General features: G+C 33.7%; 1 protein-coding gene across 5 annotated transcripts in view; it reads left to right on the top strand.

The window, feature by feature from the left end:
• The window catches only part of LOC132703895 (rho GTPase-activating protein 100F), a 254,191-nt gene that overhangs the window by 85,030 nt on the left and 141,847 nt on the right, over window positions 1-27,314 (top strand). For all 5 annotated transcript variants that reach the window (XM_060673411.1, XM_060673412.1, XM_060673413.1 and 2 more), the window contains one exon: window positions 20,327-20,443. In XM_060673411.1, the coding sequence (XP_060529394.1) occupies window positions 20,327-20,443 (117 nt within the window). The remainder of the gene's footprint in view (window positions 1-20,326; window positions 20,444-27,314) is intronic.

Raw genomic sequence — 27,314 nt, 5'->3', positions numbered from 1 at the left:
ACGAATATCGTCCAGATTAAGTATAGGTAGCCCTAATGCACTTTCTTCTTCTTCTTCTTCAGGTACCTATTCGTTCCGAATATTGGCAATCAAGCTATCTACAACGACTTTGTTTCGGGTGCTCTGATTGGGTTGTTGTTTTTGAGAACCATTTTCTTAAGTTGAGGAGCCAAGATACTCTTCTTTCTTTTTCCCGTAGACTTTTTATTGGAGATCAGATTTTAAAAGGCCGTATTTACTGTCGTTCGTCATAATATTCTAGTTTTCCTCTCTTGATGGGGTCCATTATTTCTAAATGCTCTTGTTTCTTTCCAGTACTTTTTCATTCTTCTCTAAGGCCACATTTCAAGAACATCCAGTCTTTCGGTTGCCTTGATGAATGTCCATGACTCCATTCCATAGAAGAATATAAAGAAAATATAACATTTTGATATATATGTTGGCACTGTGACTTTTAAACAATTTACCCATTTTATTGAAGGCGGCCCTTGCTTTCTTTATTCTAATTTCTAATGCAGTTTGATGCTGGAATAAATCTTGGACTTGATAAAACTTAAAGTTACAGGATTTCCCATTTGAAGGAAATGAGTTAAACGACTTTGAAAATGTGAATCTTTATGGTCTCTTATTGTATTAAAGTAGACAACTCATTTTTATCATTTTACCATTTTACGAAATATGCATTTTCGAAGTTATTTAGAGGTCAAATTTTTCAAAAACAAAAAAAATCAGACAGAATCTCAAAATGTAGCTATATACCTGAGGTTTCTATTTGAAATATGTAAGTTGAGAGTAAATTAAAAAAGAACTACACTTTGCATTTACCTTGACTCCAAAAATTGAAAGACAGTTCTAAATTGAATCTCAATAACGTTTTAATTATCGGGCTCGGTGCAAAGCCCTGTATAGGTCTCTCCTAATACATGACCGCTCTGTCTGTTTCTAGAACTGATTGGAGCGACTTACAGCATATGCTTACCCATATGCTCCACATTTTTTACCTCGACATGCAGCCATAGGGAGTGTTTTTCGTAGTTGCGAGTCCAAATAACTCTGTCCTGGATGGCAATGAGAAATCCCTTTGTTTCTGGGTAGAGCTATCCCGTGTAGAACAATGTAAAGCTGGTTCCCTCCAGGTGGCATCATTTTCCTGACTTGACTGACTTTTTTCGAACTCAACATCATGGTGTTGCAAGTTTTGGTTAGTTAGTTAGTTAGTTAGATGTAAGTAGTTATTGCCACATGTCCTTCTCTTGGGTTTTGTACAGGTTGAAGATGTTCAACATTATTATTATTATTATTATTATTATTATTGTTAATCCCGACACTAGTAATTGAGATTGACGGATCGGACGCCCAAGGTCCCAACTTTGTATCGGTGGCAAAAATTTATCTGTTACAAAAAAATTCTGACTCACTATTTTTTTAAACGAGTGAGATAAAGAATTTACCAAACGTGTTGCATTCTATACTTTTTCTACGACCGTCACCAAAAAATCACAATTTAATAAATTAAAAGTAATAGCAGATTATCGGATTACTAAATTTCGTAACATTCAAACAAAATATTTACTAGTTGTCATTAAACCTATTCGTATATCGTTTCCATCGGTTCTGCTATTGTTGTGTCCTTTTAACTGTGTACGTTAGACAGAGTTTTAATTGTTATATACACAACGGAATAAACACAATTTTTAAACGTTATGTTTTTTATTCAACTTTTACAATTGACCATTAAGTAGTTTATTTAAAGCAAAAAGACTGTAATTGGAAGAAAAATCATCCAAGGACAGAGCTTTTAACAGGATTAAGGAGATCCAAACTTTCAATTTTGTTTTGTTTGTACTGAGACATGCATATTGGCAAGATATTCATATAAAAACTGTAAAAAACACTAAAGTTTATGCGAAAGTTTCTATTGCAAACTTAAATTTACTTACCGACTAGTCCACTAGATTTTAATTGTGGTTTATAGCACGTAGTATTTAAATTGTCTCATATATTGCATAACATTTTTCTGTGTATTAGTTTTTGGGTACATTTTTGCGAAACAACACGAATACATTCACTGACATAGGAGAATTGATAAACATCAAAATTCAAATCGTGCTGTAAAATCGCCGAAAACATCCGATTGCTCCCAAACCCGTGCGGTAAAATCCCCGAAATGTCCGAAGTGGCTCAGATCCGTGGGAAGCGAAACTGACTTAGTAAAGTGACGCTTCAAGCACGCTAGATCGGTGTGAAATTAGGTATTTTACAGACGGGAGTATTGTTTATAATAAAATGTATTTTACAAACTGTGTCGTGATAATCCTTTGTAAAATGGGGAAAAGTTAACACATAATATATTTAGTTTTTTATATAATTTAATTGTATTTGTATTCACCTATTTAAGACGCTCGTTAAAATCAAATTGTTGTTTAAAATAAGTTGTCCTTTGTATCTTGTGTTAAAATTTGCATGCGTTGTTAATATAATGCTTGTTTGTTGTTGTGCATTAGCTGATTTTTATTAACTAAAAATATCCAAATGTATTCTATCGTAACTATGAATCCGCACCAAATAACTTACAAATCTTGGATAATAATAACACTCAGGGTGTCGCACATCATTGCCATAGCTTGGGAGTCTGTTGCTAGGGTGATTTCAACTTAAAAATGTCAAATGAATATATACCCGGATGTTTAGTCCAGCTATTTAATATAAGCCCCTTTATTTGTTATTTTATTATTTTTTAACTATTTGTATTTTATTTTATTGAATTAGTTGTTCAATTTGTCCACCGAGTTGCTGTCTATATAGTCTAGCTCTTCTTAGAATTGAAGTGGTAGTTCTGCTAACGGCCTGAAGCTCATCACGAATAGTTTCTGCGCCATCCATAATTCTAGCAATCAGTTGTTCTCTGTTTTAAATACTCTCTACATAAACTAAATCGAAAAAATCACGACATTTAGGGAAACTTAAAATAATTGAAATAAACATTAATCTTAACCTAACCTTACCCACTAACCCCTGTCACCATCGGTCATAACATAACCTCGTGACCTTACTCACCTTATCACCGAAGTACGTCTATTTATTAGATGTAATTGATATCTTTTATGACTTTCACTATAAAAATCGACATTACCCTCGTAAAGGCTCGTATATAAAATGAGATCCTTGACCTTTAATGGGCGTCTATTAAACTTGTTGCATAATTTATTAATAAAAAACGCAGCGACCAATAAAAATGTCGCGTTTATTTTCATTCACAAATTACGACAAATGTAACTATTTTATTATCAGTTTAAACGAATAATTTCATCAGCGAAATTAACTCAGTAAAATGCGATTTTATAAATTTCTATGTACCTACGCGGGCCGAAATTCATTCCATATACATTCAACACGAAATTATAATATACCGAACTAATTTAGTTTATCGAGCACTAAATAATTTTTGCATGGTAACATTAATTAAACTTGTGCAAATTTGTACAAAAAAAAAACAAACCCCACGCTACGTAGGTACACACTCGATGTGAAAATTATTTAAATTAACATTCGAATTTTCGAAAGCAAACGTTTTTGGTTGATTATAGCCGATATGCGTTTTTTAAATAAACAATGTGCACGCTCGTCATTTTAGTTTAATCTAAATTTATTTTTTGTGCCGACGCCATGCACAATATTTTATAGTAGTAGATCACGTTTAGGGTCTCTTAGAGCCTTAGCAAATTTAAAATTTAAAAGAGATATATATTTCATTACTTTTCGGTGTCGCCAATTGCTATGACTGGACATAGAGAGAGATTAGATTTTGCTGGTAGTAATACTAAAAAGAAAAACAATTGTGGACTTACAATATTTAAATATGAGTTCAGTAAATTATATCGATTTTTCAAGAAATAAAAAGTTTATAGGTAACAGATTTTTTAGTTGTTATTAAGCACTTCTGAAATCATTTCCGATATTATACTATACCGATTTTTATTTCTATCTTTTTTATTTAACTTAAGTTTAGTTTTCGATTCACTTTTATTGCCACCAGAAAAAGGTGGAGTCAAAAAGTTCCCATAATATTTAGCGACCGTTGGACTCAGTTTTCCAATTTTTTAGTTTCTTAATTTTTTCTAAATATAAAATAAGCATGTTGATATCTAGTCTATGCGTTTTCTATGTGACGTGTAAGTATCCCAAATAAAAACTTTAGTTTTTAAAAATAAAAAAATATAATCTAAATATGAAGAAATAATTAATATACAAAGAAGTAAATTTAGACGTTTAACAAAAACTATGGGCAAAAGTCGCCTTTATTTAATTGTTTTAAATCCATTTTGTTGAGATTTTATATATTTTTGTATTATGTATTCAATATTTTTTCTGTACTTTGTGTATTGCCAATATGAACTCGTATGTACGCCTAATATAATTTTTATAGTGTCTTGGTGCTTGTTTATATTATAATGTAATTTTGTTTGATATACTAAAATTTAAATACTATTAAATAATTTGGCAAACTATCTTTATGTATCTTTAAGTGATTAAAATCGAAGCCCAATAGTTTTTTTTTATAACAAAATGGGACTATCACGATATGATCTGAGTATTAAATTTTCAAAGAGGGTTTTAATAACCGACAAGAAACGGCTATAACGAATGAAATAGTTATGTACTTGAACGCACAGGGTATACGAGGTCGCGCAACTATGAAGATAAGTAAAATAAAATCTTTCAATGAAAACTGGCCAGATAGATGGAGGAAAAACGCTTATTGCTGGAAAAGCTTTGAAATGAAATATGCAGCATGGCTAAAAGAGAGTATATTATTTAAAGAACATTACTTCGAAGTGATACCAACAGATGCATAAACCTGTACTGTTGATGCGATTAAAACACCATTTTCAACTCTTCAAAATCACAGAAAGATAGAAGAGCTATAGATAATTTTCTAAAAAAATAATAAGCCTATAATTTCTATAACATGTATGTAAATAAAAAGGCACAAGGCTTGTCCTATTTACAATTAATCCCCATTTCTTCTCTATTTGAGAGTTGAAAAGTAATATTTCGTAATTTTAATGCGGGACGCACTATATATAAAATTATTACATGGCAAAAAAATAGCATTATTCCCTACAACTTTTATATCTAAAATTTAAATAGTCAAGTTAAAGGGGGGTCAACAGTAAATTTTATGCTTCACTATTATGACATATAGCAGCCTACAGCTCTAAAAGTTTGAGATTCAGCTTCTGATTCTGAAAATATCAGCGACAGAGCATCAGAACCAGGACGAACACAAAACAGAGCGTTAGTAGCGTTAATAAATATGAAGATTGTGTATAACGTTTTTTTAATGTATTTTTTTAAATAATTATTTTGTTTGTCTTTAATTAATTAAAATGTGATAATCATAAATTTAATAATTATTGTTAATAGAAAACTGAAATACAGCAATCATATAGGGTACTTGCAGACAAAAATATGTATAGCTATGTAGGCTTTATTAAAAACCCTTAATACAAAGTAATTTTGAAATTTAAAAATATATGGTAAATACTATTACATATTTTTAAACACCCTGTATATTTGCGTCTCCATTCTAGGCAACTGACAGTCACATTTGTCTAAACTTCTATAAAAAACGCTGAAAGATAAAATTGGAAATTATGTTAGATGTCTCCAACGACTTGTATAAATGGTAACTTAAAAATTACAAATTTCGTAGATAAAAAATTATACATAAAATAATAATCTTCTTTAAAGTTAAAAAAAACTTTCAGTATATTCTCTATATTAAGTTCTTATTTATACTTTATGGGAAGTTTCGACACCATATATCATATAATTCAGTGCAGCACTTTCACCCTTTCTGGGCCACCGTGCCATTAAGCTGTGTTTCTATAAGATCGCCATTGTCACTTGGTGATATTGCTAGTTTCATTTAGTTAATATTCTTCTGAGCTATTCCTGCAATATTCTTAATTATCAACCGATTTCAAAAACCATTAGATTTGGTTTTTACATCCGCTTTAACCTTCCAAATATTTTTTCATTTGTCTTAAATCAACCATTGTCTCTGTCATGTACTCTTCGCGGTTTATGTCAGTTCCTTTACTGCTTTGACATAAACGCAACACAAATAGGAAACTAAACAACAAAATATTTCAATTTATATAAAAATTATTGCTAATTACATAGTCTATTTTCATCTTGTTATTCTGTATTCCCCATTCCCCATTCCCTATTCGAAAGCTTGAGTTGTTTCATTAATAATATGCTTGACTTTATCGATCAGTCTAGATAGATGACTTGTTAAAAGTTAAAATATACTAATGCAATGGTGTATTGAGAGTAGCTTTTAAATTCAGAAAAATGTAATGTCTCTTTCACTTTTAACCACATTGAAACTAATCTTTATTCGATATGGACAAATTTGGAAGGCCTGGATATAATTTATGTCAAAGTCCATCGTTTGTGCCTATATGGAAAATATTAAAAGCTGTCGTATGCTGTCATGTCATGTCATGTCATTACAGTTCGTCTAAACTTCATCTACCTCCTTTCAAAAGCGTTTGGCATACGTCTTAAACATTCCGTGACCTGAGATTGTTTTGGTATATGTTCACATTTAACCCATTTCTAATATCTGAGATTAACCATCTAGTCCACTGGCCCTTATGTGTGTTATTGTTTTATCTCGCCTGCCATTCCTCCATTATTCTCTCTTTTATGTCAGAATGGGTTTTACTTTGCCCTTTTTCATGTATATTCTTTATCTTTTTCGCCATCTTTTTGTGGTTGAATGCAGCATTCACTCGTATTAAAGCCCTACGTTGAGTTCTTTCCATGAGTGTATAGTTTTACTTTTAGTTCTTCTGCTTATACAGGTGCTTCATACAGTAGCACTTTTTATTAATATACAATCAGATTCTCCTAACGTGCTCAGTCAACTCAGTATTAAGTTGAAAAGTGCCAACATTTTATACTAAACCGTCTGGAACAAACGTTGACAAATTTTTAAGGCTTATATACCGGGCGCTCCAGTAAGGGCAACGAGGTACGGCATTAGGGAAACGGACGGTCATAGAAGTTAGGAGAATTTTGAGCGTTAACAATAGTTCAAGTGAGCACTATTCTAAAGCTGCGACCAATGAAAGGGTTATTTTATTTATTAATAATTAAAAAACTTTAAGTCGTTGAAATCGTGCTATAAGTGGTGCGATTGTGGTTGCTGACATAATCGCAAAAACTGAATGTTGGTGGTTAAGCCTAACGTTATAAAAGTTTACATCTTCTTCTTAGTGTGCCTGTCCGCTACGAACGTTGGCGATCATTCTGGCTATGATAATTTTGTTTGGTTGCAATCTGAATAATACACTGGAGTAATTCGTATCTTCCTTTGTTCCTCATGTATGACTCAGGTATTGAAGTTTGCGCAATTTGACGATGTTTTACCGTTGGTTATATCAGGTCCATATTGTTTGCTTGTCCTGTAACTTTGTCCATTTTTTGCAAGCCTTCTATTTTATCTACGAATACCGATTTGCTGCAGGACATCTATCATTTGGTCATGTCTAACAAGGTCTTTTTATAATTTATTATTTATTGTATTCATTATTATTACATTATTTTATTTTATTTTTATATTTTATTAGAGAGGCTAAAACGTCCTTACATTTTTGAAATAAAACTTGCACACTGAATAACGCCTCTCTTGTGCCTACGTCGCTTACAAATCCAAACTGATTTAGCGCTATTTGTTTTTCGCATATTCGATAGATTGTTTAATTAATGATTTTTAGAAATAATTTCAAAATGTCTAATAATAGAGCAGTCGCAAAAATCTTTGCTTCGGGCTTCTTTGCGAATGTTATAAATTCAGATTTTAGTTATTTTATCGGTCTTACTCCTGTTGAATAAATGAGTTGAAAATATTTGTAACTGCTTTGATTTGGTCCTATTTAAGTAGCTTAAGCAGCTCTGACGGCACTCCATCTAGACCTGGCGCTTTTCCGTTCTTCATTTGTTGGATGGCTGAATAACAATATCCCATTCTTAGATATTTTTGTCAATGGAAAATCAGATCTAAGATTCCGTTTACAAAAAACCTACGCAAGCAGGCCGTTATTTCAATGCATTGTCCAGAATCCGCTGTTTTCTCTAATAGTTTCCATATTGGAGATATTAAGCATTAATTGCCACTGTTGTCCTGCCTTACATTCAAATCATCATATCAAAAGTTTTTAATAAATATGAAGTCGAAACCGGATTTACCACTTGTCCAAAAATCTCTCATCATCTTCGATCCGTCAAAGACAAAATTGCGTTTGAGATACCGTTGAGATGCGGCAAAAAATATATTCGAGAGATCGGACGAAACATATCAACTAGGTTCAAAGAATATGAAAGAGCATCAGCAGTTGCCGAGTACAATCACAAAACCGGGCATCAAATTTTATTCTACAAAATGAAATTTCTTGCATTTAATTCATCAGCGAAAAATCCGAAAATCTATATAAATCTTTAAGCAACCAAACAATCTCAACCGCGACTCAGATCTCCACCTTTCACCAATCCGAGGCAATGCTGAGGACCCTCTCAAACAACACATAAGCGGATACAGAGTAGAATGCGAGGCAGTCGTAGTTAAGCTCTGAAGAAGCCAACAAGATGATTGGCGAAAAGTTAGCCAATCATCTTGTTGACCATAAATGAGACTAATAGGTTTTATCAACTATTATTTAAGTAGTAAATGTGTTCATGTCTAATCATCAGGATTGCCATGAAAACAAATTTCGTTTTTATTTGACCAAGGGCTACTCATCTTTTACGTCGTTGCTACGTGCGTGATACTGTTGATGGTCCACTGGTTTAATTAGTCTAAATTTGTGAAACGTTTATTGTCTTAAATTTTTATTTTACTACTTAAATAATTCAATAATGTATAAAATTCGTTAAGTCTTCAACGAATGATTACTTAAGGTTAATTGGCTAAACTTAATTGATAAAAAAAAAGTAATTAAAAAGAGCTGAGCTACTGGTCGCCATTATTACAATTATTTCATGACTTTGTATAAAATTTTAAATAACTTGTTTGACTAATTTTTCTTGTTCCCTCTATCCAAACCAAGAACAAATATTTTAAAATTTTCACCTATATTCTCAATGTGTTCTAAGCATGATGCTCGACCAGATTTGGATTTTTTTTCGCAATTTATTACTAAGGTAAAAACATTATTGCTCCATTAACTATAATTATTATTTTTCTTTATTATCTTTCACTATTCTCTTGTTTTTTTTATTAGAGTTAATGGTTATGTTAGGCTAGACTTTAGGTCGAGTTTCGTGATAATATCATTCCTTGCAATGCCTCTGTAACTATTTAATACTTTGTATGACAACTTACCTGTTAGTTGTTGGATAATTAAAATAATTTTTATCCTAGGATTTCCAAAAACCTTGATGCTTTTGATGTAAATTCGATTTGTTCTTTGTGAAGTGCTCATACCTAAATGGATTATTATTTCCAGACGAAAAAGAGCAAGATGGTTTGAAAATAATCTAAAATTATTATTATGCGCCAAATTATTTCGAAATGGTGGTTTCTAATATTGATTTTGCGAAAAAATCATGGAAATTAATTTCTATTTCAAGCTCAGTAAGAGACACAAAGGACACTTGAACAATATTGGGTTAGTTTCTTTCACAAAATTGACAAGTGAAACACCCTGTATCCTCCATCTACATAGGTTCGACAGGTTAGAATTCCTGAACTCTTGTAGAAACTTTCTGGAAAAGTTCGACTTTCCGTATAATTAAAGCAACGAACTCTTTCTTTCGGGGTTCAAATTGCTTAAAAATCTAGAAAATTGTACATACAGGGCGTGCGATATATATTAATCAAGATGTTGCCAAGTTTATAAAGATGCGGCGACACTAGAAACTAGCGACAAAGTACATCACATTGAAAGTAAATCCGCTGATCCGTTGGAAAAATATTCCTAATACTGTGCGCCACCCGGTATAATAACATTTGTTTGTTGTTAATGTTTAATTTCCTTTCTTGTGCTCGACGTATTAATATGTATTGTTCCCACTCTGTAAAGTCTGTTGAGTGCTGCAGCTAAATAATTAATTACATGAATAAATAAAAATAAATTGGTTGACGGAAAAGAGAACCCCACCAAGGAAAAACCGATTACGTCGAAAAATTGTTAAGACTGGAAGAATTTCGCATTAAAGTATTAAATATGCGCGATATCGATCTACGGAGGGACGGGGGATGTAGAACGAGCGAATTATTATTCAAAGTTCGAGGTTCGGCTTTCTTTCTGGTGTCATTGTTACGCTGCCAACCCAGAATATTTTCCGTAAACGTGTTATCTTTTGAGCGCCATTATAGCCTTTTACGTCTTATATGTGGGCCATTTTTTTTCCCCGGTTGGGGTTTTATTACGTGACACTGACTTGTTTATTTGCTGCGGATCGATGTTTGCGCGTAGATATTTCTTTCTGGGAGTGGACAGTAAATTATACAGTCCGTCCCCCAAGAACTTTGTAAAAGTCACAGAAATTCCGAATATATTCGAGAACAAACGAACGCTACGTTTTAATACAAGGTAATACAAAGTCTTTCTTCAGTAGTTAATGAAACGGTTTGATGCTAGTGGTAGTATTCAATATGAAAAATGGAAAGTGGTAAACCAATTAGCAAAAAGAATTGGAAATTTTACTTAAGTTCAGGTCGGTGGCCGTAGAGTGATACCTTCCAATCTACCGTTAATCGCACCACTAGAAAAAAACGAGTATTATCTGTTCCATATGGAACAGCACCAGGAACTTCCATACCGTGATTGTGAACCAATGGCAAACCTCTGCACCGTTATAAAAGAAACAATAGTTGTTATCTAAAATAGTGTTTTATTCAACAATTATTTATTTTATTATTATTCAACAATCCATTCTGGGCATGCAAAACCAAAACCATTGGTCAGTTAACAACGTGTGGTGTGGAATAAAATACTTTAAAGTGATTGGATTATATTTTTTCCGCGAACCACTTAAAGGGCCTAGATATTTAAACTTTTGCAGAATGATATTTACCTCAACGTTTTCTAGAAGTTGCTAACATTAGGATCCATCAATTGAGATTTCAGTAGAATGAAACTCCTCCGCATTGGGAATTTTTAAATAATCATTACCCACAGAAATGGTGTTTATGTGAATCCCCCGACAACAAAAGAAGATAATAAAAATAGGGGACTTGTGCAGGTGAATAAACTAACCATTTATGGTAAGGAACATCCAAGAAAATATACGAAAAAGGTCATATGTATTCAAATAGAAGGGCATATTTTTTAACATTTATTGCGCTACAATAATAATTAAAAATAAGATAAGTTAATTTGTAGTAATAGATATTTAATACTACTTACTTTTTCTGTGAATTTAAAATTTGGCCTTTATTTTCACCAATATATTATTAATTACTGTCTTTTTCTTTATCTACGGGTCCAACGAAGTTCATTTTCCTTTTCATTTTTTTAATCTGAACAGAGCTCTGTTGACTAGGGTTTTATTATAGTCAACTAATATTGGAAAAGTTAAAGTAAACCGTAAAGTATTAAATATAGGTATATGACATACTAAATGAAAGTTTTAGGTTTTTGTAAGATTTGTAAGATTTGTTTGTATATATATATATATATATATATATATATATATATATATATATATATATATATATATATATATATATATATATATATATATAAATTTATTTATATATTTATTATATTATTATATATTTAAAATGATCCAAAGATATTCCTGTAATTTTGAACACCCTATTTCAAATGCCGTTGAATATATATTTTGCGTCATCTTCAAATAACGCTAATATTTGATATGAGTTATCTATCTTTAAAAATAACTTAATACAAAATTAACATTTTTTAAGTATCGAATGAAATATTAGGTTTAGATATATATTATTATTAACAAAAAAATTGAAGAATTTTAAAACGAATTAAAAACAAAATTAGAAGTTAGGGCGTTCCATTTAAAAAATGCATGTTTTATTCGTCACGATACTTTTGAAACCAATTAAACCAATGAATTTTACTCTATGGTTAGATAGTGATAAATACTTGTCAAATTTACATGCCATAAAATGTTGGTTGGTGTGCTCGCATATTACTCACTAGTTGTATACCCGTATAATAATAATAATCGAATAATGGAATGGAATTAAATATTAATAAATCCCAACTAATGAACTTCAACCAACATTATACTTATAACATAACAGGGCCACCGTTACTGCAGGCCTCCGTAATAAGGGATCTTGGAGTGTTAGTCGATATTAAATTAACTTACTTACATAGATCATGTTTCATCTATTGTGTCTATATCATTTCAGATTTTAGGCTTTATTAAGCGTTGCACAGTGGACTTTTAGAATATTCCGTCTCTCAGATTACTGTTCTGCTCCCTCGTGGGTCCACATCTGGATTATTGTTTCTGTGTGTGGTCCTTCATATAATGTCCACATAAGGGCGATACAAAGAGTGCAGCATAGGTTCCTGCGGTATATAGCATTTAAAGACCACCAAGGATTTTTGTAATTTACTGCACTTAAATTCTCATGGACCTGAGCTGTTATGTAATAATAGTAATATGTCTACCGACCAACTGCTTCAACCTACTTTCATCGCTAATATGCAAGAATATTTATTCATATCTTGAGGATAATCACGCACACTTCGACCAATGGGAAGCAAAAACAAAGCTTAAAAATCTTCACATCGATTACCAAAAAGCTTTTGATTTCATAGCTACGAGGACTCCAAATCTGCGGAATTCACAGAAGACAAAACAGATTGTTTCAAAGAAACCATGAAAAATTTGCCAACGTCTTTACACATTGAACTGGAAATATTGTACTGAAGCGCGGAATTTGTCAAGACATTAATTTCAGTGCTCTATGCTTTTGCCTTGCGTTGACTCCTCTATCGAGATCTATTGCTTCTCTGGGCTATGACTTCAGTATTAAAGCAAATGGTGGGTCGCGAATTATCAGTCAAATTTTTGCAAACGTTACACTCATGAAATTAGTGCGATCAGTGAAGTAAGGAGCTAGTAAGTGCCGAATGGTTAATGCGCACAGTCATGGCACTTCATCGAGTTGTGCGCAACAAATAATGATATTTAGAAACTATTACAAACAAGCAGTTATTATAGCGGGCACTCACGGCCTCAGCGGCAGAGAGTATGTACTCTCTAGCCAGAGATGCTACTAGACCAAAAAAAGAACACAGAACTTCTAGCTATGGAACTTCAAGGAAGGTTCCAAAACGATTTTCAACAATTGACAGATAGGATCGCTGCACTGGCTGAGGAGTGGTAAAATTATACCCAAGACCTAGGGTTTTATGCTTTTATGTTTTCTTAATACAAGACACCACCACAAGTACATCTTGAAAGAAGATGTTGATACAGACAAGTGCAAAAAATGCGGCAATAGTCCGAAACCGTAGAACACATCATATCTGCTTGCCAATGCCTGACAGGCACCATAGTGCACCATAGAACTCGTTAGAGAACTCTCCACGATTGATAACGAATGATAGTGTCAAGATAGACTGGAATAAATCACCACTTACAATTGTGAACACGAAGGACGAAACAGCTTTTATGGTGGATGTACCGATACCAATTAATAACAAATTGGTCATGAAAATAAAAGAAAATGTAAATGAATGTTTGCCACTCTGTAGAGAAATCAAAGGATTGTGGAAACTAAAGACTGTTTTTTATTTCTGTCACGATACTCTAAACTGAAACTAAAAACTTAAAAATGAATTTATCGAAACCAAGGGTATAGTTAGGTCGTTTCTGGACACGTTGCCGCTGCGCATAAATCTTACCATGAAGGCCGAATTGAATTAAGTAAATAAACATCCTCTAAGAAATTTAGACATAAAGGCGTTGTATTGTTCAGCATTGCAGGACTGTTGAGTGTTCTTACACTAAATCTGGTATCCGATACAAGTAAATGTACAGAAAGATAGATTAAATAAACATTTCATGAGACAATCGTAAAAGAGCATTTTAAAGCATTCACACACTGCTAACAAATATAAAAAGGATATAAGGGTAAAAATTGTATTAAAAGAGGTAGTTGCGGAATGTAAAAGACGCCAATTTTGCAAATTTAACCACTTGTTTTGAACTGAAGGGTGACTAACATGTTCAAAATTTGCGAATGCCATGGATTAAGCGTAGAATTTTGCACATTTTGTATTCTGTACTTATTATGGGCTAACACACATCATCACAATATGTCACTTGCGATATGATATGATGAAGGGTTCACCGTTGTCTATGTTGAAAGATTAATTTTAAATTCATATACGGTTTTTGTAGACAGTTTTTAACATGTGGCGTAAGTCCCAACCCTATATCAATTTATACAACAATATAATGTATACACCGTATACAATGTATGTTTAATACAATATTTGTAGATTTGGGAAAAAATTATTTTGTTTTTTTGACCAAAAACTGTTGCAGTAATTTTGTCAGCATTGAGCTTGAGGCAACGATTCTTAGAAAATACTGTGAGCATATAAAAGTCGTACTTTAACGACCTACGTAAAAGTAGCGGAATTAGACTACAACAAATAAAACGCAAGCGAAAGGTTTAAATCGTTCATTTTTAATTTGAGGACGTCAAGACTTGCGAGACTTATCGCGTTCTACGTATCCCGCTTCTTGACAGCTCTCGGCTTGTTTTGCGCTGCGCTTTTCCGCCACAACCGCACTAATCGAAAACAAGTCCCTCATGCGGCATTACCGTCCAAAGAAAAACAGTTCTTCGTAATTGCATTTTTGCCTCGCTCACCGAATAATCTAAAATGTGTCGAATAATTTGTGATATATCAAATGCGTGGAATTTATAAAATCGGCTATGTCTTTTTCTTGTCGAAAGTAGTTATCTACTGGTCAAATGATGGCTTATTGGAAATAAATTAAGAATGAAAAAAGATTGGCATTAGAAATTGATTTGCGGCCTTAATTCTCTATTTTTCAAATATTAAATTAAAAAATTAATTTAATTTTAATTAATTAATTAATCATTATTAATTTAACTAATTTTTTAAAATGAGTTTTTATTATGCAGCGTATTTGACACACGATAAATGGTCATGACTGTAATAACGGTATTAAGTTTTTGTCTTCCTGTAGGCATTTTTACCCTAATGAATTAAATCGGCCCAAGGTAGTAGTAAAAAAATTCAAACCTCAAATATACGAGGTTAGCGCCAAAATTTCCCGGTCTGACATAGATGCAGCTCCAGTATCACGATAAAACTTTGTCTTCTTTTAAATATATATCTTAGCAGGCTGCGAAAAAAAAAAGAAGTCTTGCGTCAAATAATTTTTTTTATGGATAGCATCTTAAACAAGACGTGTTCAAAAAAATATCGCATATAACGCAAATTGAGTATAGAGCAGCCATAAAGATTTTGACAAAAAAGGGTAAGCACCTAAAATTATTAAAGAAAGGCTGCATCGTGTGTACGGCCAAAGTTCTCCTTCTTATTCTGTAGTGAAAGAATGGGCAAAACGTTTGCGAATGGGGCAGTAGTCCTTTGAAGATGATTCAAGAACTGGTCGACCAGTGGAGGTCATAATGGAAGATATTGTTGCTATTATGGAAGAAGTGGTATTAAGTGATCGACGTTTAAAGGTCAAGGATATCTCAGAAATTACTAAGCTTTCTGATACAAGTGTTCGTCAAATCCTGCATGATCATTTAGGTATGCATAAGGTTAGTACAAGATGGGTTCCTAAAAACCTTTCGGCTATTCAAAAACAACGCCGTGTCGAGTGTGCGCGTTCTTTTTTGAAACTCTGTGGGTCGGAACCTAAGCCTGTGATAGAAACTACTGTGACTGGACATGAAACTATTATGACCCTCTATCGAAAAAAGAATCAATGGAGTGGCGTCGTAAGAGTGAAGTACCCCCAAGAAAATTCAGAGTCTGCCAGTCAACAAAAAAGGTGAATTCTTCTGATAGATTTTAAAGAAACTAATATCACTGTCAATGGTAAAAATTACGCAACATTATTACATAAATTGCGAGACTGCATACGAATAAAACGTCGAGGAAAACTGACCAGAGGCGTGCGTCTTTTACACGATATGCACCTCTCCATGCTGCTGGTGTTGCACAAGCTGCCATTTTAGAGTGTGGGTTCCAACAGATAGATCATCCTCTCTATAGTCCAGATATGGCCCTCAGCGACTATTATTTATTTGGATAGTTGAAAAAGGAATTACGTGGATGGCGGTTTAATGACGCAGTTGAGTTAAAAGAGGCTCTTTTAAGTCATTTTGCAGACACACCAAAAGAATATTTTTTTAAAGGGATTGAGTTGTTAATAAAGAGATGTAATAAGTGTATTATTGGGATTATATTGAAAAATAATAAAAAAATGTTACTCTACTTTGTTTCTTTCATATTCCGACCCAGAAATTTGGCGCTGCTCTCATATGTCTGTTGTTTATCACTTCAAGTATATGATTAACATATTCTCTCCAACTGCTCTCTAGTGTTACTTCACAATGAGATTTCGTTACATCAGTTACAACCCTATTTCAATTAACAACTCAAAATTTTGTATTTGATCTTTAGAGTGTATACTTAATGCAATTATACAATGATACAATGTATACACTGTATACAAAGTATATTTAATACAATATTTGTAGACTTGCAAAAAAAAAATGTTTTTTTTTTCACCAAAAAACTTTTGCAGTAATTTTGTCAGCATTGAGCTTGAGGCAACGATTCTGAAAAATTACTGTGACTTTTCCAATTTCAATATAAAGGTCATGCTGACTAAAGTACTCTTGCAGTACCTCAATTTGCTGCTGATAGTTGTTTTTTTTTTTATCTAAAGTGCTATGCTGTTATTTGCTGAATTTAGCAAAGCATTTGTCACCCAAACCTTTCGTGGAACCACAGTGTAAAATGGATATTCTTTTTCTTCTGATGCAAGTACATTCAAAATGCAGTTCGATAAATAATTTTGCCACTTTTTCTTTATGGTTTGAACGTCCATGCCCTCTGCCAGAATTTTCAGAAAAAAAAATCAAATATCATCAGATTTTTTTATTTGATATACTAAAGTTTCAAGACTGTTATAGTAAACGTTGACTTATGTATTTAAAAACAGTTCTTTAAATTAAAAACTTTACATTTTCTATGTTACAAAAACTATTACTTGAGGTTGCTGTTTTGCGCTCTGAATAAGAAATAAGAAACAATTAAAAACAGAAGGCAACAGGGTCTTTTAAAAACACTTACGTAATTAGCAAATAAATACAGCCAAGTCAAGAAATTTGAAGAGAAAATTATTATTATTATGTTTTGGTGTATATCTAGCTTTTTACTGTTTATTTAATATAATCTTTTTAATTTTTATATAAATTATAAATAATGGCACCTACAGTTCTTTTATTGATATAAATTGAAAGCCGCCGATGGAAAATGTTTATTATTTACCGTTCATAATACAGCGGGCGGACTTTAACCACTGCAACATACGTTTCTAAACTATAGCTAAAATTTCAGCGCCTTGCAAGTGGCTGTATCAAAGATTTGGAGCCATGTTTTGAATAAAAAAATAAGCAAAATATCTCAAAAACTTTTCATGTACTTCTAATTAACCATCGTGCTTGAGGAAATCTTTACAGTTCTCGAACCAATTAACAAAAATGTTCCCGTTCAACCAAAATCTCGCTTTCAATTAACAAGACCATGCGACATTCAGCAATCAGTTTGACTGCTGACAGTTTGTGAAACAGACAGTTGGTTTGGCTGTGATATTCATGGTTCTTGTAGTGTAAATTCCTGAGACTCAATGTCTAAGGAACAAATTTTGTTTTTAAATTCTCCCCTGCATAACTTTTGAAAATTCAGCTGCAGGATAGTTCGCAGGCAAATAATAATTCTTTCTGTCTCTCCAATTTCCATACAAACCGTATCCCATATGAGACTCAAAATTGCTGTGACAAAGTATTTTTTTAGTTTCCCATGGAATATACCTTCCTAATATTCTAAAACTACTTCATTTACTTAATTTAATTTATCTACTACGTCGTGTACATCATTTTCCCTGAATAAGGTGCTATCCAAACACATACCCAAAAACATTGTGCAATCATTAAAAGCAATAACACAATTGTTTAAATTTAACGTTTGCGGTGGTTTTTTTCTTGATGGATTTGTTCTAATCACAGCAGTCTTAGCCTTGTTAATAACTAATTGATTCTTAGTAAACCAATTATTCGCTCCTATCATGAATCTACTAGCCCCTCTTTTGAGGTTTGCTGTATCTTTATTTACAATTATCTTTATTTACAATTTTGACCAAATGCGTACAATTATGTAATGTTGTTAATGTACTATACATATTCATTGCCCTGCGGTATACCTGCTGCAATATTTTTTTCTCTGATAGTACCCGATTTTCGCCCATGCAGATTACAACTAGCTGCTTTCTTGTTGAAAGGTACGTTTTCGGCCAGTTATTATTATGCGCTTTGACAAATCAAGAAACATCGCTAACAGCATTTCACCCTTTTTCTAAAATATCAAGTATATGTTGTACAAAGGTAAATACTGCTGTTTGAGTTTATCTGCCTCGTAAATATTATTTGGCAAATTGTTGTCGACCATAAAGTTTAAAATTACACACAACGATGGGAGCAGACTTGGGGGTTTATTAAACGCTCGCTCTGCTGTGCTTCGCTCGTGCCAAATAAACTCGTGACTCAAATTCCGTTTACCACACTTGTTGCTTAATATTCTATTAAATCAAATTTATCAATTTCGCTTAGAAAAACGAAATATATATTTAGAGGTTACTTGGTTCGGCGCCCATGACACAATATTCTTCATCCAACTCCAATCTTGTCTTCGGATTAATAAATGGAAGCCCTACAAGTTTTTTCCGGTGCAGAAACTTGAACAGCAGGTTAGGTCACTGCAATACTTTTCTAGAAAAAATTCAATGAAAATATTTTTAGTGACTTATTTCGAAAACACACTTATTACTGGACCAGGGAAAACAAAAAACAGGGATTGAAATTAATAAGTTTGGGAGAATTTCAGTGAAGCTGTGGTGCGTGATTTGGAAAAACAAAATCGTAGGCCCTGCATAACCCTTATGTTGAAGTTTTAAGAACCACTTTATACTGCGACTTGAATCCGATAGAAATGATATTCGCCGAATTAAGAAACCAAGTTAGCCGCAATAGTTTAAACCAAAAAATGTTCGCCTGTATAATTGAGGCAATTAAAACTCAGTGTGAATTAATACCAGAAGGCAGTTGGAGAGAATGTGCAGGAAGTATTAATAATAATTTTTAAAAAAATGAGACAACTTAAAACTATAAAGTATATATTTGTTTATGTATTTATTATTAACGTAATTACTATTTTATAGTGCTCAATATAACAGAATATATAAATATCTTTGTTTTAATTTCCTTACTACTACCCAGGGATCGATCCGGACTCAGTGCACGGTATTGGGCTAAAGGAGTTGCTGACCTTCTATAGGAAGGGCGGCATTCTGGGCGCCCTCTAGAGCGGCCTGGGGCCCATCTGGTGGCCTAAGTGCTTGGACGCCCGCGAGGGCGCCGGCCTTTAATACCAATACCAATACCAAATACTACCCAGGACTGTTTTTGAATTATTGGCCCAAAAATTCCTACGAGCAGATAAAAACGTAAATAGCATTATGACAGTCATTACCATTTATCGTGTGCCGGACTATATCTACTTCACCCGATGTGGAACACATTTTTCTCTTCATATTATGCGTAAGGTTTAAAAATACATGCAAGTTCTGATATTGTCTGACTGGCACAGTAGTGCTTCATTTTTTACAAAAATTCTTCTAATTAAAAGTGTTCACCTTTGTTCACCATGTATGTATATTTAACATAATAGTTGTTAATGCCTGTTAATTCAATTTTTATTTTAAATAAAAAATATGAAAGTGTGTAATCACAAAATAATTTAAGACCCGTGTTAGAGAATTTGTGGGCGTATAGGTTAATAAAAAATAATTCTTCTTTGTTGTGGTCATTTCAAAGAGGTCTGAAATATTTATTAAAGTCGGTTAGTTAGTAATTCTGGGTGTTTTATATCGATTATATAATTTACGAGATTGTAAATAATTGAATCGGCAAAAAAGACAGCTGGAAAGAGAATTTTTTTGTGTGACGCTTTTACGAAAACGGTTTTTATTTCAGGATAATGGACGAGAGGCTCTGGATCTCACTGCGTCGCCGCTACGTACACCTCCAGTTGCCCCTAATAATAGGCCCAACCATCCCCCACCGATGGTCATCCAGGGAGACTTTAGAAAAGTAAGTTTTTTTCGCAAATATGCTATAATTTTGGAGTTTAAAATTTTTAAATTAAAAATTGAGTTGAGCATTTTTCTTTGGCTTATTGTCTATATTGTTATGTTTTTAATACTATTCTTACCCTGAAGATACATTCATGAAGCAATTGGTGTATTTCTGCATGAAGGTCTTGGTAAATAATGCCAGCTCGTGAAGTTATTTTACTCTCAAAATGAGGTTTAACCATTTATAATATTTAGATATTATGTTTGACTGTTTTTTCTACTTAAAATCGAAAGAGGTGGCGGGTCATTCCTTAGAAAGAAAATGAAAATAAAGCGGAGTTAAAATTGGTTAAAAATGATTTTAGAGACGATCCTAAATAGTTCAAGTAGTTTTTGAAGCTGTCAAAAGATTCAGTTTTGATATAATACTGTGTCGCTTGAAATCCCAGATAAAGAAAATGAACATAATTTTTCGATCTGCAGAAGAAAAACTTGTGTTAACTCTAATAATATCCGCTACAGGCGAAGCTTATGGCAGCTTCATGTATAGGATCGCACGTTCACTGCCTTGTCTTAGGAACTAAAAGAAATTGAACAAAAAGATCAATAAGAAAGTTGCTTTGTTAATTAGGGCTTTTCGTTAAATATATTTTTTAATATATTTATGGGCTTTCAACGCATCCTTTCGGAATTATTGACGTTCGTCTTCATTACTTTCTTATATTTAAACTGATTTATCTACGGAATTTCAATTTGTTTCAAAATATCTTTGAATATAAAAAAAGTGCCCTTGTGGTTTATTTATTTGTCCCAACTTGCATGTTAAAGTGAAAATGTGTTGCAATACTATTACTGGTTATATGAAAAAAAGTTCGAGTGCTGCCATACTTTTCGCATCATCAGTTTTCTCATTTTTTTTCAAAGGTACACTCGTATATTATGCTATGTCTAGATAGAGCATTGAAAGGCCAATTCAACGATGGAGAATATGAGAGGACCATAAATTACCGAATTATTGCTTTTTACAAAACTTCTGGATTCCTCCTGCGTCGGTTTCAGTCAAGCTCTGAAGAAGCCAACAGGATGATTGGCGAAACGTCAGCAATTTCGACTAAGCAAAAACCGACTCAGGAGGAATCCAGAAGTTTTGTAAAAACCATTACAGTAGCCTGTGGAAGTTTCTTTGAAAAATTACCGAATTATTGGTCATTATCAGTCAGTACGGATCCTTATACACCCTTAAAATACCTGCAGCGAATTTTGAAGCAAGCGTGGATGTGGCAAAATTACATTGCTGAGGTAATGAAGAAAAAATTTTAAAATTTACAAAAATGATTATAGTTCTCTGTGTTCGTAAATATTATAAAGATCCATAAGTTACACTATTAATTGTTTTTCTTTACTACTGGATTACTCAACGTTATCTTTGGCCTCCATTGCGCCCAGAGCTAACTCCACAGGACTTTTTTTAGTTGGTACTATTCTTATGGGAGCTATACACTTGCAGGCAAGTCCGCGCAAGTGAATCCAGGTAAGTTCCCCTAGCAAGTGCGAAACGAATTGCGGCCACACACTATTCAGGTAAACCTCGAGGTTCACCAGTTGGTGGGACCTGCTGCTGTGCGAAAAATGAAGTTCCACTAAAAATCAGACACAATCTGATTCGCTTAGAGCCGCGCTTGGAACTGAACGCGCCTTGAGTTTTGACCCATATGATATATATTTCTCCGTTTGTGAGTGTGTATTTGAAAAAACTTGAGATGATGCGATGCGATGCGATGGATCACTGCAAGATTGTAATACCTCAAATAAATCAGTTCAAATATCGGCCCAATGATTCCGGAACTGTGCGTTTGAACTTCATCTGACAGAAATCGATTTAAAATTGAGTTTTTCTATTTTCTAAATAGTTTTAAAAAATAGATTTTTTTTTCTTCTGAGAATTCTCCTGGAAGGCTCTGTTAAATCATAAGCAATAATAAGCAATTTTTGTTTTGCTTATATTACTATTACAGTTTAAGAATAATTTGTATTTTATTGTTCCGGGTCATGTATCACCCAGTTTTGGTATTCTGTGTTTTATTTCATTTTGTTTGTAACAACTTACTTTGTAAGATTTAAATGTAAAGTAGTGTTTGTGATGACATGTAAAAAGTGCTTATCTAAAGGAAAACTTTTTTTTCTACTCCCGTTTGTAAAATGACTAATTGCACACCTATCTAGTGTGCGTGAAGCGTCACTTTTCCACGTCAGTTTAGGTTCTCACGGATCCCAGCCACTTCGGGATTTTACCGCACGGGTTTGGGAGCAATCGGATGTTTTCGGAAATATTTCACACGCTTTGAATTTTGAAGTCTGCCAATTCTGATGGTCATGTCAGTGAATGTATTCTTATTGTTTTGCGAAAATGTACCCAAAAACTAACGGTCGTAGAAAAAGTATAGTATGCAAAACGTTTGGTAAACTTTTTAACTCACTAGTTCATTAAACACTCGCTCCGCTCGTGTCAAATAAGCTCGTGTGTCAAATGCCGTTTACCGCACTTGATGCATAATATACTATTTTTCCACTCCTTTTTGTAAAATACCTGATTATACACCAATCTAGCGTGCGGAAACTGCCATTTTACGACGTTAGTTTCGTTTCCCACGGGTTTGGGAAAGGAGAATGTGTTCGGAGCACATCTTTAATTTTAACGTTTGTCAATCCTGAACGTTTGGTAAACTTTTTAAGTCACTCGGTTATTAAACACTCGCTCCGCCACACTAAGCTCGTGTCAAATTAACTCGTAACTAAAATACTCTTTACCACACTTGTTGCATAATATTCTATTCTTATGAACTATTCAGGAGAAGAGAATGAAGTAGAAGTAGAAGATAATATCGAGGAGAATAACAGAATTTTATCCAGTGATAAATATCATGATAACCATTAAGACTTAGGCCGCAATATTGAAGTTGCTGGTCGTATAAAGAAATACTTAATTCCTAAAAGAATTAAAGAAGGGAATCTGATTTTATTCGTAAAGAAACAAGTCTGGCAGAGAAAATAAACCTATCGATTCTATTCTGGATTGTTTTTCTTTATTTTAATCTGACCAGATTTTTGATATGATCGTAAAATTTACTAATCAAGGAGTGAAAGAAATTATTACTAAACGCAATGAGACTCATGAAGACAATTTCATTGAATCATGGGAAGATGTAGATGTTAAAAAATTACTTACTTTCTGCGCAATACTAGTTTTATCTGAAAGATTGAGAGAAGCAAAAGAATGCCGAGTTAATGTGTGGTCTTCCACAAATGAATCAAGATTGTATGAGCCGTATCAGATATAGCGATATCTTACGTTTCCTTCGTTTGACGATATTTCTATAAGAACAGAAAGAAAAAGGCAAGATTCTTATTCGTGATGTAGTTGTATTGCCCATCAGTATATGGAACAATAGATGTGCAATTGATGAGTTACAGAGGCCGCTGCCCATTTAAGGTGTACATATCCAGCAAACCTGGAAAATATGGGATAAAAATTTGGGCATTACATGATCCGATTGCATTTGACTGCTGCAATTTTGAAGCTTACTTAGGAAACGATGGAGAAATTAAGACCTACCTTGTTAAAAACATGTAACACATAACTCTTGCGGAAGATCTTCTAAAAGAAAAGCTACCCCTAATCGGCACTATGCGCAAAAATGGGAAGGACTTCCCAAAGAATCTTTGGGATTTAAAATCAAGTGCTCTTTATTCATCTTTTCTATATAGTAGAGACCTAACATCTACTCATCACGTTCATGAAATTGGCGATTGAAAGGAAAAATTTGAGCCTGAAATCTTTCTGGCATACAATAAAACAAAAAGTGGCGTCTGTGTAATAGACCAACCTGTGCGTAATAGACCAATTCCTGAAAAAGAAATACAAGAAGATAGCCGCTTACACTATTTTTTAATTAGATTGACATAGCATGTCACAATGTTTTTGTTTTGTGGATAACAACATATCCAGAATGCCATCGTAATTCTTCCATAACATATCGAAAAGGTAAGGGCATAGCAAATTGAAAAGGATGGTCAGGGTTTTACTGCAGCTATAGAAAGTATAGGAAGAGGAATAAGAAAGATACTTAAAGAGGTCGTTTATGTTATGGAAATGATAAAATGCCACAAATTCAATAACTTTGTTTGCGTTCAACACAGTATTACCGCAAGTCGAACAACCTGCAACTGCAGCGCAAAAGATGAGGATGGGAACCATCTTAAGGCTTTTTTTGTTCCACCCAATGAAAAATGTCTTTTCATTTGAAGGAATATATTTATTTTTTCTTCAATATTCTTGTATTTCGTACAATTTTTTACAGAAAAACACTGACCACCAATTACAAATTGTAAAAGAACACGGTAAGCACTGCAGTGTCCACATATAGAATTGTCCAAATGTCTACGCAAACGTCCGTGTAATTGCTGGCACGCAATTAAACAGTCGATTTGTGTCCGCACCGATGGGCGAGGTCAAAATTATCTCGGAGACCTTCGAACTTCTCTCGAGTTTGCCCCCGAAATTGTCACAATTTAACGAACCGGATTGCGGTCAACGTTAGAGGGCGCTATATGCATACGTAACGGACATCCATCGCACTGAGAGGCCGTTATGTGACCGCTTGGTGGTCTGTTAATGCTTAAGGGTGGTGTGGGGAGAGGGGTACGAATCGCGCTCGATACTCGCTTTTGATTGCCATTTACGGGATTGATGAAATAATGAGGTATTTCGAGGGTATAGTAGAATCGTATATGCAGAAAGATACCAAGAAAGTTGTTTTTTTTATAGCGTTTCAATTTAGAAAAACATCTGATGGCTCATTACAAGTATAGTTTTTTCAAAAAATCTTATCTGCCCTGATCACCTCAGTGAGGCCAACAAGTTATTAGGATGGCCCTAAAAATAAATAAAAAAATGTTACAGACTAGATTTACCCCAAATCGGAAATTTGCTGTGAGTTAAATACCTAAGTTTAATCCAGCAATATTAATTAATATAATTTTAACAGGTACAAGGAATAGGCATATATACAAATATGAATGGGATAGTAATTAGTTTTATCTTCTCTATATTCCAGCTCACGTCTCGTCTTTACTTCTCGTAAACACAAATGGTGCATGCGCCAGTAAAACACACAAAAAATAGAAAGCATGTTTATAAATCAGTGTTAGGAATATTTATCGGTACTCAACTATTATACAATTTTAGCATCTTGCACTTATCTTATATTCAGTGAGGTGTTCATAATGATTGGTTTTGGTTAGTTAGTTAATTGATGACATATGTAACATTAACTACGCTATACTAGTCGTACATTCAGAATGGGGTAGCGATCAGAATCCCAATATAATTCTTACTTATTTCAGCTTAAATGTAAACAAACGCAATTAAGGTTAGAACTTTCAAAGTCAAAGCAGTGTCGCTTAAAGTAAAGGAAAGCAGCTTACCTATGTTGTCATGTTGGATTGATGCACTTGATTTGGCATTTTCGCCCAATTAAAATCATCTTTCATACACGAAATAATTTTAATCGATCGCAAGCCAAATGTCAATCAATAACGTTCAATTCGCCCAGAAGTGACCAGGATCGCAACCGTCTGTCGGCTGGATGCTCTTCCTCGACCAATGAAATCTTTTTGTGCTTTTTTGGAATTTTCAATGCTAAAAGAACAAGCTCGTATCGGGCTCTTTTGTTTTAGAACGCTAACGCGCATATAACCCATTGGAGTTTCGCATTCATATTTTAAGGTTGATTCAGTTGATATCATGTTTTGTTGATCTGGCCACTAACAACGTGGTAAGCGTGGTAACGAGTGAAATTTCACTTTTTGTTCCCTATCACGTGGTCTCTTCTATCCTTTCATGATGTAACTAGGTACTTAGAGTGGTTCTGCTTCCTTTTAGGCCTTTTATTTCTCGGCATTATAAATGACTCTATCAAAATAACAAACCCTAGTTTACTTTTTACAAAACTTCTGGATTCCTCCTGCATCGGTTTTTGCTGAGTCGAGCTTGCTGACGTTTCGCCAATCATTCTGTTGGCATCTTCAGAGCTTGACTGGCGAAACGTCAGCAAGTTCGACTCAGCAAAAACCGACGCAGGAGGAATCCAGAAGTTTTGTAAAAAGTATTACAGTAGCCTGTGGAAGTTTCTTTGAAAAATTAAAACCTAGTTAGTTCGGCCAACCAGCGACAGGCATTGTCTTTTGTCAATATCTCCAAGGAAGGGCGCCCAAGATGAAAGGTGAAGTTCGTATCTCGAGTACCTTTGAAACTGAGCACCGTCCATTCGAGAACATTTTAGACGGTCATGCTGATTAACATCCATCAAAATGAAAACAGAGCTATAGCATTAAAATGTAGTGTTTGTGAGTAATTTATACTTTTCTAAAGCGGATTGATTGATTGATTTTGAGCTTTTGTGTATTACATGCCTGTTATGCGGCCGGCTTGTGTAAGGATTGCTTTATACAACATCAAACTTGTACTATTGATTTTTCCCGCTTTTTTTTTGGAGACTTTGTTTAATAACAATAGACACTTGCTGTTAACTTAAGGTCTAGACTTTTTTGTAGCTAATACTCCTCCTTTCGCGTTTTGCGATAATCACTATTTTTCACTATTCGAGGAGCAACGTCCGGTGAAAAATGGGTGGCGCCAAAATCTCTCTAATTTTGCTTATGTTTTACCCACCCCCCTCACCAACTGGGTGGCCAGAGCAAAAATAGGACGAGTAATGAATCACTCAGTACAATTATAGTCTGACCACCCTTAATTTAACGCTTCAATAAGAGTCTACCTCCCCGTTATCTTTTAGCTTTTTTTAAGTTTTTTTTTGTTAACTCGTCGA

Source organism: Cylas formicarius, unplaced genomic scaffold (genome assembly GCF_029955315.1).
Source record: "Cylas formicarius isolate icCylForm1 unplaced genomic scaffold, icCylForm1.1 PGA_scaffold_6__28_contigs__length_40554024, whole genome shotgun sequence".
Taxonomy (NCBI): domain Eukaryota; kingdom Metazoa; phylum Arthropoda; class Insecta; order Coleoptera; family Brentidae; genus Cylas; species Cylas formicarius.
Note: the sequence above shows the minus strand (reverse complement) of the source record. Positions and strands in the feature narration are given on the sequence as shown.